The 17,110-nt window shown below is 33.2% G+C and overlaps 2 protein-coding genes across 2 annotated transcripts in view; one reads left to right on the top strand and one right to left on the bottom strand.

The window, feature by feature from the left end:
* LOC143198696 (uncharacterized) overlaps positions 1–17,110 on the bottom strand; it is a 90,290-nt gene that overhangs the window by 25,991 nt on the left and 47,189 nt on the right. Inside the window, exons 5-7 of the mRNA XM_076408055.1 lie at positions 11,344–11,647; positions 10,706–10,847; positions 10,508–10,651 (exon numbers count right to left, since the gene is read on the bottom strand). Coding sequence (XP_076264170.1) covers positions 10,508–10,651; positions 10,706–10,847; positions 11,344–11,647 — 590 coding nt within the window. The remainder of the gene's footprint in view (positions 1–10,507; positions 10,652–10,705; positions 10,848–11,343; positions 11,648–17,110) is intronic.
* On the top strand, positions 5,615–9,892 carry Galt (Galactose-1-phosphate uridylyltransferase). Its single transcript, XM_076406889.1, has 2 exons — positions 5,615–5,787; positions 8,822–9,892. The coding sequence occupies exons 1-2, from the start codon at positions 5,766–5,768 to the stop codon at positions 9,847–9,849; spliced, it is 1,050 nt and encodes a 349-aa protein (XP_076263004.1). The 5' UTR covers positions 5,615–5,765; the 3' UTR covers positions 9,850–9,892.

The raw sequence follows: 17,110 nt of genomic DNA, 5'->3' as shown, positions 1-17,110 counted from the left end.
ATAATTTTGAAATTGATGTTTGACTTGCGCGACATATCAAAAGTTTAATTATATTTCATCTATAATTAAACAAAAAATTGCCGAAAAGAGAAAACTGTGAAAAACCTGGCAACAAATTGGAACAGAAGAAAACAAGACAAATTTCAACAAGGCCATAAAAGAGCTGAACGAGCTAAAAGATAAATAAGGAACAAAATTAAGGAATTCAAAATTATTTAGAAAACTTAACGCCAACTGATGCAAGGGAATATTCTCTCTAGAAAGTAAGAAAAAAAACACCTCAACAACATAATCCATCCATTAAAATTGGCAACAATACCTAGGCTTGGAATGATAAAGATAAAGTGGAAGTTTTCTCTAAATATTTAAAAACAGTATTTAATCCGTACCCGTCTGAAATATACACAACAGAAAATAACATAGTTGACTTTCTTAGCACTCCGTTTCAAATGGATTTGCCCCATGATAAATTTACTGTTAAACAAGCAAAACAAACAATACATAAAGAAATAAACTCTAAAAAAGCTCCTGGTTTTGACCTAATAACTGAAAGAATCTTAAATGAACTGTCATGAAAGTGCATCAAATTAATAACATTCATATTTAATGCCATCCTAAGACTTAATTATTTTCCTAGCACTTGGAAAGTGGCTCAAATCATTATGACACTTAAGCCTGGAAAAAAATCAGAAGACGTCTCCCCTTATTGTCTTATAAGCCTGTTACCTGTGACCTCTAAACTATTCGAAAAATTATACATTAAGAGACTTCCGTAATAAACACGGAACAACAGAACAAATACATTTTATTGTCAAACAGGGTGACGAATACACTGACCTACACCTAATATATATCAAAATATCAGCCACAAGAAACCTCGGACTTCATCTTAACAAAGTCGAATTGTGGCTGAAAACGTGGCGTATCAAAGCAAATGAGACAAAATCTTCCCATTTGACCTTATCCTTTGTAGAAGAATATGTCCATCAGTAAAACTTAATAATCATGAACTTCTGCAAGCAGACAACGTTAACTATCTGGGAATGCATTTCGATCGACGTTTGACATGGAAAAAACATATAGTTACAAAACGCAAGCAGCTTGGGCTTAAACTAAACCAAATGTATTGGCTGATAGGGCGTAAATCTAAATTATAATTTGAACCTATGGTATCGAACTGTGGGGTACTACTAGCAAATCTAACATAGATATCCTCCAGAGGTTCCAGAATAAAGTGTTGCAAGTCATCGTCGATGCTCCATATTACGTATCCAACAAACTGATTTAGCGTGATATCCCCATAGTGTGAACGAGTGTGATCGGGACTGTCAGTGCGAAGTACTCTGAAAGACTATTAGCGCATAGTGAAGTGCGTAGACTCAAACGCAAACTGCCATACGAACCGATTAATAGACACATAGAGTGAGATTTAATAATCTCTAGAATAAGCTAGAATAGTTTTTAGAATAGGTTAGGATAGACTTTAAAATAAGTTAGAATAGTATCTAGAATAAGATTTAGATTAAAAGTTGTACACTAGATCATTTGCTGAAGTGATATACTACATGTCAGGATAGTTATATTATATAACTGAAATCATATAATCATACTTATTGCCCACGGGCAAATTGTTGACGATCTAGGAAATTAATAAAAAAAATGTTTGACCAAAAAAAGATCATATGCCGGCTTGACAGGACGATCCCCCAATTGTTGTGGTAGTCGTAAAATCGATTCTTGCTGGAACTGGATGTACTTTATGTTTGTGATAGTAATTGTAAATGTCTTTATAGGCAATAGTGGAAAATCCGACAAGGAATAACGGTCCCAGTCACGCCAGTAACCAGGCTGGGTAAGGTCGAATATCTTCTGGTATGGTTTTTAAGTTGGTCACTGGCCAGTCGGTAGGTTCAATACCGAGGACGATGTTTGAAGATTAAAGGTTCAGTCCAGATAAACCATCGTTGGTAAAACCATCATAGTTGGAAGGAAATGTTTTTAACCGCATTTTTATAGGCTGCGTGCATATTATGTAACAAAAAAATTAAAAGTCTGTTATGCTGAACAGGCTTTGGGACAGCCTTCAGCCTCAGGTAAACAGTTCGATAACATAGTTCGGTTTACAGTTCGCTCAAATCACTCGAGTTCGAAATACCGCGCTCTATTTTGAAACCGTCACTGATTTACCAATGCAGGTTTTAAAGATCTTATAGACGTACGTTCTGCTATAATGCAATAACCCTTATTAAGTTACTTATTATTTATTGAATTATCAACTAAAATATAGATATTCAATAACGTCTTTCCAACTGTCTGACCAACCATGTCAATCAAATTCCCAACACTAATGAAAATCAAGGCGTCACTAATGCGATAGCCAATGTAGGTACCGTTTTTCCGTTTGATTTTCTGAGAGGGTACTTTGCAAATCCAAAAATGATTGCAAGAATACCGCAGAAGCTCAATCTCTGAATAGCACCGGGTCCCAACGGTATTGCCGCTCGACAACAAAATCTTGCTTAGAAACAACTGATTGAGCTAACAAACATCACAAATTCCATATTCACGCGGGAATATGACCATATTACTGTTATTTCGAAAGAAGGAAACATTTTACCACCCTCCCTATTATTACCACTCTCCTACTATTATCGTCGAGAGAGCTGTGAGAATGAAATACATCATCACAAGACGAGCAGTTTGAATTTCGATCCAAATACTCGTCAATCTATCAAGCTGCAAGGCTAGCGGCGAAGTAAATATCATGAGAGCAGTGTTGTTGGATTTAACTAGGGCCTTCGACAAAATGCGGCATCATGGTTTAATATTTAAGGCACTAAAGCTTGGAATTCCTAGTGATCTTGTAAACCTGATACATTATATTTGGAAAACTGATAATTCCAAGTCAAAGTCGATAATTCTTTTCAAGTAGGAGGATGGACAGTCTGGAGTTCCACAAGGTTCTCCACACGCTCTGGTGCTATTCAATATGTACATGGATGATATCTCTAAAGTTGAAACGGTAAAGTCCGCGTTCTATGCGGATGACGCTGAATTCTTTTTAAACTCTCGATCGTTCAAAAACATTCGCCTTAATCTCTAAGGGTAGCTGAAAATAACAATCAAATGGCTCAAATTTTGGAACCGCAAATGTTCCTTTACTGAAACCAATTTACTTATCGAAAAAGTTTCCATCTCGTGGCTACCAAAAATCAGATATTTCGGACTTCATTTCGACCGCCTCCTAAATCAGTCAGATCAAATACAACAAGCTACTTCGAAAGGTGTATTGAGAGCATTTCTCCCTTCACTGTGTAGATCAATTAAACTACCAGTTGCAATTAAACTACCAGTTGCAATTCCTTATATATTAGGGTTATGGTAAGTTCTGTTTTCCTATATGGTTCGTATAGATAGTATGGTCTCGATTACCCACATTTATAAGGATAAAAAAACTGTATATTTTGAAGATTTTTACCTCACGGTATGTCAAAAATAATCACACTGAAAGATAGGGATGTCATTAGTCTCTGAATTCACAAACTCAATCACCGAATAAAGGGAACTACCTGTTAAATATATGATTCAAGAGCAAATTCTTAGTATGTAGAAAAGATGAAGAACAACAAGTAGAGGACTTTGTAGTTTGTCTCGAGGCTGTTCAAAATGCTATAAAAGATTAACGATGTAAATAAAGTATCTGTCTTGGTCCAAACCCATAAGTGGTGTTACTCCGATCCGATACTTCCAGCATTATACGTTAATTCGCTGTATTCGGACTCTGCTACCTTAGTCATGTTGCATCAATGTGCATCAGAGTAACGATGTTTAATTAAGAAAGGTCTTCATAGCATTCCCGAGCCATCTTTTATAGAAATTAAAAAGACCCTTGACCTATCCTTTGTGTTTCCTATTAGTCGCGATTCCGAACGGTAAATTACACGCTGTGATAAGTCTCAATAAGAAGACTCAACAAATTCTCTTTTTATCCTTCATAAATCGCTACTCGGCTAACAATGAACTTTTTTGCCACTTATTTTTAAGTTTGTGGTGGGTCTTCATCCAATAACTTCCACATCCAACTTTTCGCATCGTTAAACGTGTTGAGCCTACCAGGATGTTCTTCTTCTTGAACCTTGAAATTACCACATTTGAATTTCCAAAACCATATTTCACATATTCTTATGGAATGAACAGTTTCACCGTAAGCCTCAACTAACAATCCTATAAAAGTATTTCTTGCTGCAAATGCACGTTTTCAGGTACAAAATTCGATATTTTCAAAAAATTATATGTTTATAACTTTGTTATTTTAGCGAAGCGTAAGTTGTGTAGTTTGAGGTTAATGCCAGTAGAACAAAATGCCATATGTATCAAAAAAACTGCAAAAGTAATTACCAACACACCTGGCATGCGTATCTATAACACTGCCTAACAATGAAAATGTAATGGGTCTAAGAAATTGTTATGCTCATGTATTTGCATCCACAAAAAGTTATTATTTGGATCGGTGCTGCCATTTATCAGTTGCGAGCATTACGAAATAATGACAATGGTTATTCCTTTGGTACAAATTAAACCTTTAGAGAATAGTAGAATTTGTATGTCTAGACACACACTAGATAGTACGAATTGTTAACGCTCATCTTTAATTGTCATTACCTTTCGAATTTAATTGCGCACTCTACTATATTTATTTTATAATTTTGAAACGAGTTCATTATTTTGCTCCCTTTAGCATAGCCCATTATGAATTTTGTGTTTTATTGACTAATATACATTGATATTTGTTATAACTATTTTCAACACATTATTATGCTGAACAAAATACAGAGTAGATCAGAAATAAAATCGATCGATGGACGAACCTAAGGAACTGTATTGGTTAGTCGCAAGATACCCTCAACTTGACATAAGGTCGGAAATATCGGATTATCATTTAAATGTAAGGCTTATTTGGACTTCTGGTGATAAAAACTGGTTACACTAAAACATCAAATGGACTAGTAATCCAACGGTGCGGAAAAAGTATTGTTCGATTAATTACCAATGTTTATCGCTATATAATCAACGAAAAATTACATCAGGGTCTTGAAAACAAATGGCCGAGGTTACCTAAGACTACAACAATATAACGTGGAAAGAAAATAACTAGTGGATAAGGCGCATATTATCAGAACATTGAAGCCAATCAAACTACAGCAACTTAACTTCAGTTTAAATAGTCTAATTTAATATTAATTTGGGAAATACAGACTGATGTGTTAGGAGTAAAGTAATAAAACGTAATTAAATTGTAAAATAAGATTGTGTTAAGCATATCTAAAGTAAAAATGAAACAATCAAAACGAAATATACGGAATATATATATATATATATATATATATATATATATATATATATACATATACATTTTTTTAAGTAATTTAATAAATGATTATATAATTTATAAAACAAAAACAATTGATGATAGAGAATTACTTCCACAGAATACAAGTTAGAAATCGAAAATTACATTTTCAGTTATTTAATATTTGTTTAGTAAATAAATTTGCCGCCGTCACTGCTATCAGAAGCGTTCAATTGCTTCTGAACAGACACGTGTTCCCTTGTTACAATATCAAGTAGTTGATATGGCTTATAACACTTTATACAGCTTCGTGGCTAATACTGTTTCAAATGTACAATCTACTCGTACAAAAGTTATAATTTTCGAAATAATAAAACAGTCGTTTACTTTGATAGATTCGTGATAGAAACAACATATGATGGCCTTCAATCCAAACGGTAAGTCTATATAAGACCCTTCACGTTTTTTTATGAGGTTAGCCAGTGAAATAACTTTTTTAATTAGTGTGAAAGTGTAAAAAACTGTATTAGATAACTAAATTATGATAACACAAGTGGAATAAATATTAACCAAAAATTACAATTGGATTTTAATTCACCTTAATGATATATTTTCCAGGATAAGCTTGACTCAGTGGCGTGGCGATATAATAATAAATATAATTATTTTATATTATTAAACATATATAGTATAATAACCATTTATATTTTTTAAATGTATTATTTAGTAACTGCTCAACAAAAAATGTTTGCTTTACTTCATTGTTAATGTTTATTATTTTTGAGTTAAACAAAAAAAATGCGACAAAAATGCATTCAATTAAACCTAATTTACGTTATCTATAACATTTTTCACCTTAAATAAGTGGAAAGTTTTCATCTCTTAATAACATTTAAAGTTTTTATTACGTTTACATTCAAAATTATTCAAAAAACCTAGCAGGTGTCCTATAAAGAATCAATTAGAGGACCAAGAGATTGTATTTTGGCTATTCTCTCTTGTTATAGCTTTCACTTTAGAAGGAGGAGGCCTTTTTGAGCACCATATTAAGACCCCCAATGATATCACTCAATTTCGATGACTCGGTCTATACGGTTGATCATCTTCTTCAAAATGAAGGTTACAGAATGTTAAAAGTTGAAAAGGGTATGTTTTCATTCTTTTCCACTTTCTTTCTTCAATATCTACCTACAACTCATGAATTTGGTATGAAATAGAAACTAACAGTATCTGAATGTGGGATAGGTTGATCGGCAAGGGAAAGACTGATGTTTTCATTGAGTTAAGTAAAATTATTTATAAGAAGTAAATATTTATATCGTCTGTAGGCTCTTTTCAAAGCATATGTATAGTAGCTGTTGATCGCTTTTTTGGAACATAAGTTGCAACCTACCAGTAGAGGCATTGCAATTTTCTACAACTTTTTCCTATCTTTCTGGTAACATTGCCATTAACTTTAACCATTAATTCTTGCAGTAATACTGTAACCGTGTCACAGATATATTTTCGCACTATATTTCGCTCTGAAAAGCGGTAATCACAAGACGCTATGTCTGATGAGTACGCTCGAGTATGACATAACTTCCTATTCGAGTTAGAACAGAACACTTGTAACATGTGGTGAGATTATTGGCTAAACCTGTTCTTTTTGTAACAAATTTTCTTTTTGGTTGTTCAATTAGTGTATATCTTCAGTAACAGTTCAATTTGCTTTTAGCAGCTTGTAATAAATTGCGCGCCCACCATATGCACAGCAATATTTTCGTCACATGATTCCAATTCAGTGTCGATGTGGATAAATTCCCTGGACAGGTTATGGACTTTTTGCTGTTAGAATTTGTTAGAGAGTTTTTAGTAGATAAACGGCTAGTGCTGCCCACGTTCTGTAAATGCATATTTATTTTATAGCGTACCGTTTTTCGGATATTTTTTACTGCATCGCCTTGTACCGAATCTTAATTATTTCATGGAAAAAATTCGATTTATTTATGATCCCATCATTTGAACATCTGTTGGAGCAACGTTCTTAAAAAATATCATTTTTCCTAAGGTATGGTTCTATGTTCGCCACGGTATGAAATTATACGCCATTATGAAACATACACATTTTGGAAGCAGATATAGTTTCGTAGTTAAATTTCACCTGGTTGATTTTGTTGTATCATATATATTGTAGTTAATTGTAAGAAGCAATACAGCAATAGATATGTTAGATGCTGTGAGTGGTTTGATTCCCTTGAAATTTAATTGGAATAATCCAATTGAGAGTGACCCAGGTATTTATAAAACGAGAATAGATATATCGCCAAACACTGATTTATGACATACCGAAGAGGAAGATGTTCTCCAATACAAACAATTTTTCATCTTCACTTAGTTGCAATATACCATAGAAATCTTTTCCTTTTTGCTTGCCAAACAATGAAATGGTGCAGTTTCAATTGTTTGAAATGTAACTTTCAATCAATTCGTGTGTTTTTATAAATCAGTCAACAAAAGTAACAAAATAAATTTTGAGCGTTCCACGATTAAAGTATGTATGTACTTGTATGTACTGAATAACACATTAATACTAAACGGCAAAACCATAATTTTGTTTACGATAATATTAAAACCATCAAATGCAATAGTTAGGTTAGGTTGTTTAACAGTTGTTTATATTTATATTTCGAATTTTTAGAATAGATGCTGTTGATCAAAATACATGCAAGGGTCTAATACTATTTGTCATTACACCAATATCACTGTTCATAACCCTCACAGAACTAGATAATTATTTTGTCAGTTGACATAAACTGAAAACGATATAGAAAATATAAAATGTCACATGCATCTTTGAAATATTAATTCATCGTTAGACCCGAATATTAAGGGGGTAAATAAAAGTATTCTAATAAAGTATTCTATTAATTGTTAATCTTTGTCGTATTTGAAAACAAATGAATGAAAATAATGCGATGCGAAAATAGCAAGAAAAAACATGTATCAATAAATAATAAAATCAATAAACAATATATCTATAATACATTTAATTATTTATCAGATATATAATAATATGATTTTTAATTTGATTCAATACATAGTATTATAAAACTTCAAAACATTTGAAATGCCACTTTTCATTAGTATTTAGTAGATAATATTTAAGATTAATCTGTCCGAACCCTAATTATAACTTTTCCATAATGGCGGTTTATATGATAACGGTTATTATGGCAAATTATCAATCAACTTAAAACATTTAGTTTTGTGGCCGAGTTTTCGTTGTAATTTCTGAATAGAAAAAATACAGAAGTTAGTATACACAAGTAGTATACAGGTATGTTAAGATGCTATTTTTTTTAAACAATTCATGTCAGCTACTTTTCTGATTTTACGATTACATACATAAGAAACTCGAATTTTTATCAATATATAAATATTATTTTTTATTTATTGCATTTTTTTGCGTAATTCTAACATTTGTTACAGAACATCAACATTTACGCTACAATCCCCTAAAGGATGAATGGTTACTTGTGTCTCCACATAGAGCCTTAAGGCCATGGAGTGGACAAACCGAGAAGGCGGCGGTTGAAAAAACACCCAGATTCGATCCGAAGAATCCCCTCTGTCCAGGAGTCACTCGAGCTTCTGGTTTAGTCACTCCCAATTACGAATCGACCTATGTTTTTTCTAATGACTTTCCGGCCCTGTTAGAAGACGGACCAGAACCAGAGGCTTCCGACGATGAGTTGTTTCAAACCAGGAGCGCCAGAGGCAATTGCAAGGTGATGTGTTACCATCCACACTCGGACGTGTATCTTTCCAGCCTGTCCACTTCAGAAGTGGTGGATGTCGTTAACGAATGGATCAAACAGACCGAAGAATTGGGTAAAAAGTACTTGTGGGTACAGGTATTTGAGAACAGGGGTCAGATGATGGGTTGTTCCAACCCTCATCCTCACTGTCAAATTTGGTCGTCCACGTTCCTTCCCAACGAGGCCAGAGTTAAAGATGCAAACCTACGAAAATACTACCAGAAACACGGGAGACCTTTATTACAGGATTATGCGTCAAAAGAATTGAAAAAGCAGGAAAGGATAGTGACCGAGAACGAGGAATGGGTGGTGGTGGTACCATACTGGGCGGTGTGGCCTTTCGAAACTATGGTCTTACCCAAACGACAGATTCAGCGTTTTCCAGACGCAGATTCCATTCAGAGAGAAGCCTTGGCCAAAATCCTTCAGGTTTTAGTTGCTAAGTATGACAACCTCTTTAAGTGCAACTTTCCATACTCTATGGGGTGGCACGGCGCCCCTACGGGTGAACAGTTGAAGGAAGACCAATCCCATTGGACATTTCATGGACTCTATTATCCACCACTGTTGCGATCAGCTACGGTGAAAAAATTCATGGTTGGCTATGAAATGTTGGCGCAATCCCAAAGGGATCTAACAGCAGAGAAGGCTGCTGCTATGTTGCGTGACCAAAGTAATACTAGATTTAAATCCGAATGACGTTTCCACAAAGGCTGAATATCTAATATATAAATTAAAACGGTCTTTGTTTTTTATTTTTAGAAATATCTTTATTAATAGATATCTGTATTGACGTACAGATGACGGCCGCACCTAACTTCCCCAAGTTTTCATGTGACAGGTATCACAATTACACCACATGTGATGTTTCGTCTAAAAGTTGCCGTTACCATGGCAACGTGACTGACGAATTATAGGTCAGCTTAAACGCTTATAAGTTTTCAATTTTGTTAGAGTTTCTGAACATAAAATACGTAACAACATTTCCCTAATAAAATATAGTGTTGTGTAGAAATTTGAAGCTAAATTATTGTTCCTTTTCTGAATTTTGCGAATACAAATATGTAAATTGAGTTTTTATATATAAAAATGGTGTGTTAATAATCTTTCTGGACATGATTTTGTTAAAATATTTTTTTAGAAGGTGGTTACGATGAGAAAGGAGTAATTATATCAAACAATAACTTTAATGCTTCTTGTAGTGCCTTTTAATACTTATAAATTAATTTTGAAATTTTTTGTTTTAAACCACTTAACAGCCCTCAAACATTATTCTAGTTAGACCCTAGGGGGATTCCTATTCTAGCTTATAAAAACTACGTGCACAAATTTCATACAAAATGGATCTTTAACTTACTTGTACCATCCAATGCCCACAGCGATAAGACCGACGGCAGCTGCTGCACTGATCCCTGCCACAACGGCGATGATGTAAACTCCTGCTGTATCGGTCTGTACGTCGGGCTTAAATGGTACCATTTCTACATCCTTATCCGAGTTTCTAAAAACCGAATGAATTAGAAGGCTGTTATTTAGCCGTGGATACTCGCTTTACCCTTGTGATAATTCCTGATTCAATGGAAAAGTTGCTATAGGTTGATTAGTATCGCTCCTCGAAACGACTTTAGGGTGAGATTGAAATATTCTCAAGTTATTTGGTTCATTTTTATCCTTAGTTGGGTTTAAAGTAACTTCTTCTGTAAATAAAATGTTTACAAAATATATTAATAAAAGTGATAGATATAGGCAACTAAACATACAGCTTTAAGAAATGTAAGTATAATTCAATTATAAAGAGTATATTAACAGTATGAATTAAACAAAAATTTGATATTTCATTATATTTGTATTCTTAACCTATATTGGTTATAATGGTGGTTTTTGACATTTATTACAATTGTTATAAAAAACAGTAATTAGATATTGTTTTTTTCTGCTATTGATCAGCATGTAGGAAAGATATTATCAAAATAACATATATATAATACAAATTTGATATTTGGTTATTTCATTATTTCTGTATTATCAACCTTGAAGGGTATTTCTCTGGTTGCCTATGTTGCTTAAAATGTTTTCGTTTTTTGGTAATTCTCGAAATTGTCATTAAAAAACCAATACTGAAGTAAACTATTATATTTTATTTTTTTGTCGCGTCAGGACGTGTGAAAGATATTATTTAAAAAAAACATATACCAGACTGGATTGTTGAATCTCTGAAAAATCGGGCATCGGAAGGACCCACCGCGAATTCACTGGGATCATCCGCCAACGGTACCTCGTCGAACTTGAAACTGTGAGGGAATTCTTCGCCTTCCTTAAACTGGTAATTCTCGTGTTCCCCGTGACCACGATTTTCTTCGATCTCGGTTTCTGCTGGTTCGTCTCTATTGGCTGGCTCTTCAACGTTGATCCGTGGCTCATAAACTATATCAGCCGGTATTTGATTAGTGTCATCTTCAATTGTCTCTCCCTCTGTCTTGTCTTCGTCGAAATATTTCTAGAATAGCATATCAGAATTAAATATGGGGGAATTTAAACTTGTGAATAAGGAATCTACATTCTTTAAAAATGAGTATAAAAATTCTTTAAACATATATTTTATTCTAAAGCAATTCATTGGCGAATTATTTTTAAATTTTGTTTTTCACAGAAAGCTTGCTCGAATCACCTAGAATCACTCAGCTGTAATTGATGATAGTAAATGATAAAAACCTTAATATTATAAAGAATATTCTCTTTGGAATACGGTTTAAAAACTTAAAATGATCAATTTTCCAAAAAAAAGGGTAAAAAATTATAGCGAAAAGGTGCAATTAATTGCTGAGTACTTAGCAAATATTTTCCAACCTTACCCTGTTCACGGATGTGATAATTTACCTATTCTAAATAGAAATAAAGATAGAGTTATAAACTGAAGATAGACTTCTCAAGAGATTGAGGAGACAGAAATCTCTTGAAGAAATTATGTGGAGTGCACGAGTGGGAGTATGTTATATTAGTATATGCTAATTAAGTTTATGTTCTAACAACGAGTTCTAATATATATGTTCTCTGTGCTTTTAAATACAAGAAATATTATAATAAACTTAGAAATAGGCTTAGAAATATGCAATAATTAATTTAAATTATTTTTGGTATTTAGAAGAATTTAAAAAATATATTTTTTATTTTTCTTAAATAAACTCTTTTGCGGATTGGGTCAAATGAGAAAAGAAGGGGACAAAATACAGGCTATGCAGTGGAGCAAAACTTCCCATTCGCATATATCTCAGAATCTTATTAAAATTGTATGTGGTTTAGCGTTGTCTTCTCGGTATTAAGGCGAATGATAAACTTAGAGAACATCTTAAAGATATTCGGTCATGCCAAATCAGATTACTGGCGTGTTTGAGAATGTTATTCCTTGTTGGATTTTTCTCTTACTAGGCTTCGGACTGTTCTGCTGTCTTGTGCCAGATCGGTAATTTTTTATTTTAATGTTATCTTTATATTTATTTTATTTGTTAATATCATTTTTCATTATATACAATTTTGTATTGAAAAAATGCAGAGAATAATATAGAGAAAACGCTGAGAATACATATTATTTAAAATATTTTCCACTACTCTCAACAACTTTTTCCTATTTTTATGGCAGCATGGTGATACCGTCAGCGACAGAACCTATCACTCGAACTGCAACAGTGTATCTTCACAACTCTTGCAACGTGTGGTTAAATGTTATCATGCAAGAGGATGTCCTTGTGTGTGTTACTCGCTATTTATTATTTATTTTAAATTTACAAGAATACTATATAACTACCACACTAACCTGGCTTCTGTACTAATTCACGACCTTTTGTGCTTGCGATGATGTAAACATGTTTACATCCCGGAAATAGGTGATTTATCAATTGCTAAAATCTGAATGTTCTTTCAGAGTTTGAAGTAGGTTTTTACCCAATGTTTTGCAATTCATTACCATCGAACATTTTTGGTTCTAGGCCGTTGACATCAAAATCAGCATATTTAAATAAAACTTGACTGACTCTGAAAACTGAAAATTTAGTTGATACCGAAACCCACAGTAGGGATATGACGGAGCAGCATCACCATCAAGGGCCATTCATTTATTACGTTAGGCGATTTTAGAGGAAAGGATTCAACCATGTCTTTTTTTTTGCGCAAAGCTAAGATAATACTTGGTGATTTCCATGGTAACGGTTTCACGGCTTCACCCACACTGCACCTCCCTTGAACTCCCGCTTATGCACTTATTTGCCTAAACAACACTCACTAATATTTAGTCGAAATTGACGACTTTAATATTGTAGTTGCAGAAATCGATGTGTGAAAATAGTTATTTTTTTTCTGTTGTGTTCATACACCTCATACCTCCTCGTCAAACGTCGATTTGTATAAAGGTTATGCATCAATACAAAAAATATTATCCGGTACATTCCGGTCAAAAACACCAAGAAGATTGTAATAAATATGTGAAGGCTCATAACAAAGTTGTGGAAAGTTTCCAAAATTAAATATAGGGCAATGGATTAAAATATAGGAAAAAACTTAACTCAATGAACTTTTTCGCTAAGGCAAGTATCAGTTACTAATCAGTCAGTTTACTAGCACTAGACAAATAAATATTTTAGTGCTGCTAATTTTGTTTTTATTATAAATGTCGTAATCGTTTTTATGTATGTCCACGAATTATTGAAGATGGCCATGATATGAGAAATCTTCAAGTCAGGATGTGAAGAAATCTGAAGGTAGAACTCGAAAAAGTCAGTGCTTTCCAAAAAAGGAATTGCTATATATGTTATATCATACGACTAATACTGCACTGGTTACGGACAGCACTATGATTTAAGGGGTTTCCATCTGTTTTGAATAGTGTTACGAGTGAGATATCTAAAAATAGAGGTGAACATTATTTCTATCCTCATTTCACTTTCAGTATCGCTTTAGATCGCCGTTCAACTCGTCGTCTCTTCTTTCCGTTAAATAAAATAGTTTTTTAAAGTAAAGTATTAGTTTTGTTTTCTAAATCTTTCCACATTTTATAATTTGCATAGTCGATAGGATTTCGCGGAAATCTTAAGGCTGTTCTCTTTTGATTTCATTCAATTATCCGGAATGACGTTGGATTGGCAAACGTTACGCAGTAACTCGAAGCATTCCTTGGTGTACTTAAGTAGAGTTTGGACAGAGGTATCGCAGCTGAAGCTGTAAGGTCACAAAAGGTGGATTGATTGACAACCCCAAACTAAAGAAACATTCAAGCTTTGAAAAACACCCCTAGTCAGTGGATTCTCCGCATATGCATCACAGTTTAAGGTATAAGGCTACCAAAGTCGGGCTGAAGTTGCTGTGAATTAACATAGTTGACTGGAATTTGACACAAGCCTGCAGTTTAGGGTGAATGGCCACCTAAGGCGGATTGTACTACCTCAGTTTCTTTACCGTAAACTATTATGACTTGAAGTCACCAAAACTTGGAAAACCATTCCATGGAGAGATAACATTGAAATTTGGGCACAAACAGTGTAATTTCAGGTGAATGTACAGATGATATTCAGACATAATTTTATTAGAACTACAAGGTGTCCAGACGGGACAACGGCCACGTCCATCCCTGTGGTCTCCTCTTTAGAAGGGAGATGTTACATTATACAACTAGTGTTGCACTGGCTACGGACTGCATTGTGATCTCAGGGGTTTCCATCTGTTTTGAATGGTGTTACAAATGAGATACAAAATAAATGTTGGGATTCTGTATACTTGTTCTTTTACCTTCAGTGTCGCTTTGTATCGCCGTTTAACCAGTAGCAACTTCTTTCCGTTAAATAAAATTGTTTTTTAAAGTACATTACTAGTTCTTGCTTTTTAAATATTTCTATTATTTTGTAACATATATTCAGTGCGAAGGAAAAAGGAAAATTTTAAAATAAAACCAAAATTGATGATTACCAAAATATAGAAATTACTAATAGAGAAAATAGTTCCTTTGTAGGTACAAATAAACGTTTGAACGCCTAAAGGCGACAGTACAGTTTGTGTTTGTTTGTAATTATGATTGTCCAAAAGGTCAGAATGCAAAATCCGACAAGGAAAGTGATATCAGTCATGCCAGTAACCAGGCAGTGTATGACCGGATCTTTTCTGGGGTGATCTCCTAGTTGGTAGCCAGTCAGTAGGTTTAACACCGAGGGTCGTGCTTTGAAGCACACATCAAGCAGTGGCTTCAGACCAGATAAATCCTAGTTGGTAAAAAACAAACACTAAAATAAGATAAAAAAAAGCGTTCTTAAAAATTGTTTATGTGTGTATTTATAGTTGTGAGTATTTATTATTGTAAAAATTGTTATGAAAAATTGAAATCAATACAGATCAAGCATATATTTTATTTCTTTTAGATTCTTACGTAACAAATTTCAAACAGGAAGGAGAATGACCTAGTGTTATTTTTTCATCTAAGTTCAAGTATCTAAGTTTAAAGCTTTTATTTCAAAACAAAACTTTGACAGCAGATTTGTTAATATCAATAAAATCAAATTGTTAAATCAACAAAAGTAATGAATGTTAATTCAGAACTAAGTAAGCGAATGAAATTCAAAAGTAAGTATATCAACAACAATAACAAACAGACTGACTTACTACTTAACAGTTGATAACATTAATAGATGTCGCTGATTATTATAAATATCGATATAACTAGGTTAAGCATATTTTGAGTTTGTTTGTAATTTTGTAGTAGATTATACTTTATTAAGACCAAACACATGTATGTACAGAGTGTTGAAGGTCGAGCAGACGCCAGGAGCCAGACTAATTACGTCGTAATTTAAACTGACAGAAAACCCCTATTGTGAAAAGTTGGTAGGATCTTCCTATTTTATGAATATTTCTTAAAAGTCCATAACGTCAGTATTATGCCACAGTGTTCATTTCAATTTTGAAAAATTATTTCTGAGAAAAATCTGTCAAGATAGTATTGGTTTTATATTCATAGGCCTATTTTTTACCGAGTATATGAGCTGTACATAACATTTTTAGAAATTAAACAGATAGCTACATGAAATAGAAAATTGTTTTTTTAAATAATAGTGTGTTTAAACATACTATTTGTTTATTCATTAAACAGAATTAATGAATTATGGTTTTAACATGCCATGGAGGTGCATCAACACTTCTAAAACAGATTTCTAGATCTTTTGGAGTGGATCAACATTTGTCCAGTTCTTATTTTATTTCATACTTTTTTCTCCATGCTCTCTTATCGTTTTTTTTCTGCTATACATCCTGTGATTATATTTGTAACTTTTTTAGTAACTTTTCAAAGCAAGACCTAGACACGTTTAGTTATTTCTACAATGTATCTATCTACATCTGGTTCTTTGTCATATGTTATTTTTATTTTACACAAATTTTCTGCTGTTTGACTCTGAGCTGGTCCCATTATGGTTTTTGTGTTCTTAGTTCTTTTTCGAATTACCTTTTTGTATTAAATGTATTTATTACCTAACCCTAAATTTATGTTTCCATTTCGCACCGCCTTGATATCTAGATATTTAAACTCTTAGTTTTCTATTATTATTTTCTGGCAGTGTTTGTATTCCCAACTTTTATTATTTTTGTTTTCTCATTATTTATACTGTCACAGTTTTGTCCGTTTGTTATTTGCTTTTTAGCATATTCTTCAGCATATATTTTTTTATTAGGTGATTTCATTAGATATTTTCATCAGCGATAACTATGCGTGAAAATGCTAAGTATTAATGTAAGTCTATCTGTTAAACGCACTAGTTTTGATTTATTTTTCTCTACGTAAAATGGCACTTTTTCCGCCCATATGGTGAGATTAGAAAAAAGTAAGTGTGCTATCAGAAACCGAATATAACTGTTGTTACAGATATCTACTGAAGACATTTAAACAAATTGAATAACGTATAGTTCGAGAAAAGGCAACAATCAATTG

The sequence above is a fragment of the Rhynchophorus ferrugineus genome, unplaced genomic scaffold (genome assembly GCF_030347505.1).
Source record: "Rhynchophorus ferrugineus isolate W39M unplaced genomic scaffold, kcgeb_rfMv2 rfM6, whole genome shotgun sequence".
NCBI classification, from domain to species: domain Eukaryota; kingdom Metazoa; phylum Arthropoda; class Insecta; order Coleoptera; family Curculionidae; genus Rhynchophorus; species Rhynchophorus ferrugineus.
This window is presented reverse-complemented; position numbering and strand designations above follow the sequence as displayed.

Excerpts from the sequence above, each read along its gene's own strand:
- Galt (XM_076406889.1), top strand. The coding sequence starts at position 5,766 with ATGATGGCCTTCAATCCAAACG. Across the intron at positions 5,788-8,821 it reads GATGGCCTTCAATCCAAACG|AACATCAACATTTACGCTAC; the intron begins GTAAGTCTATAT and ends CATTTGTTACAG.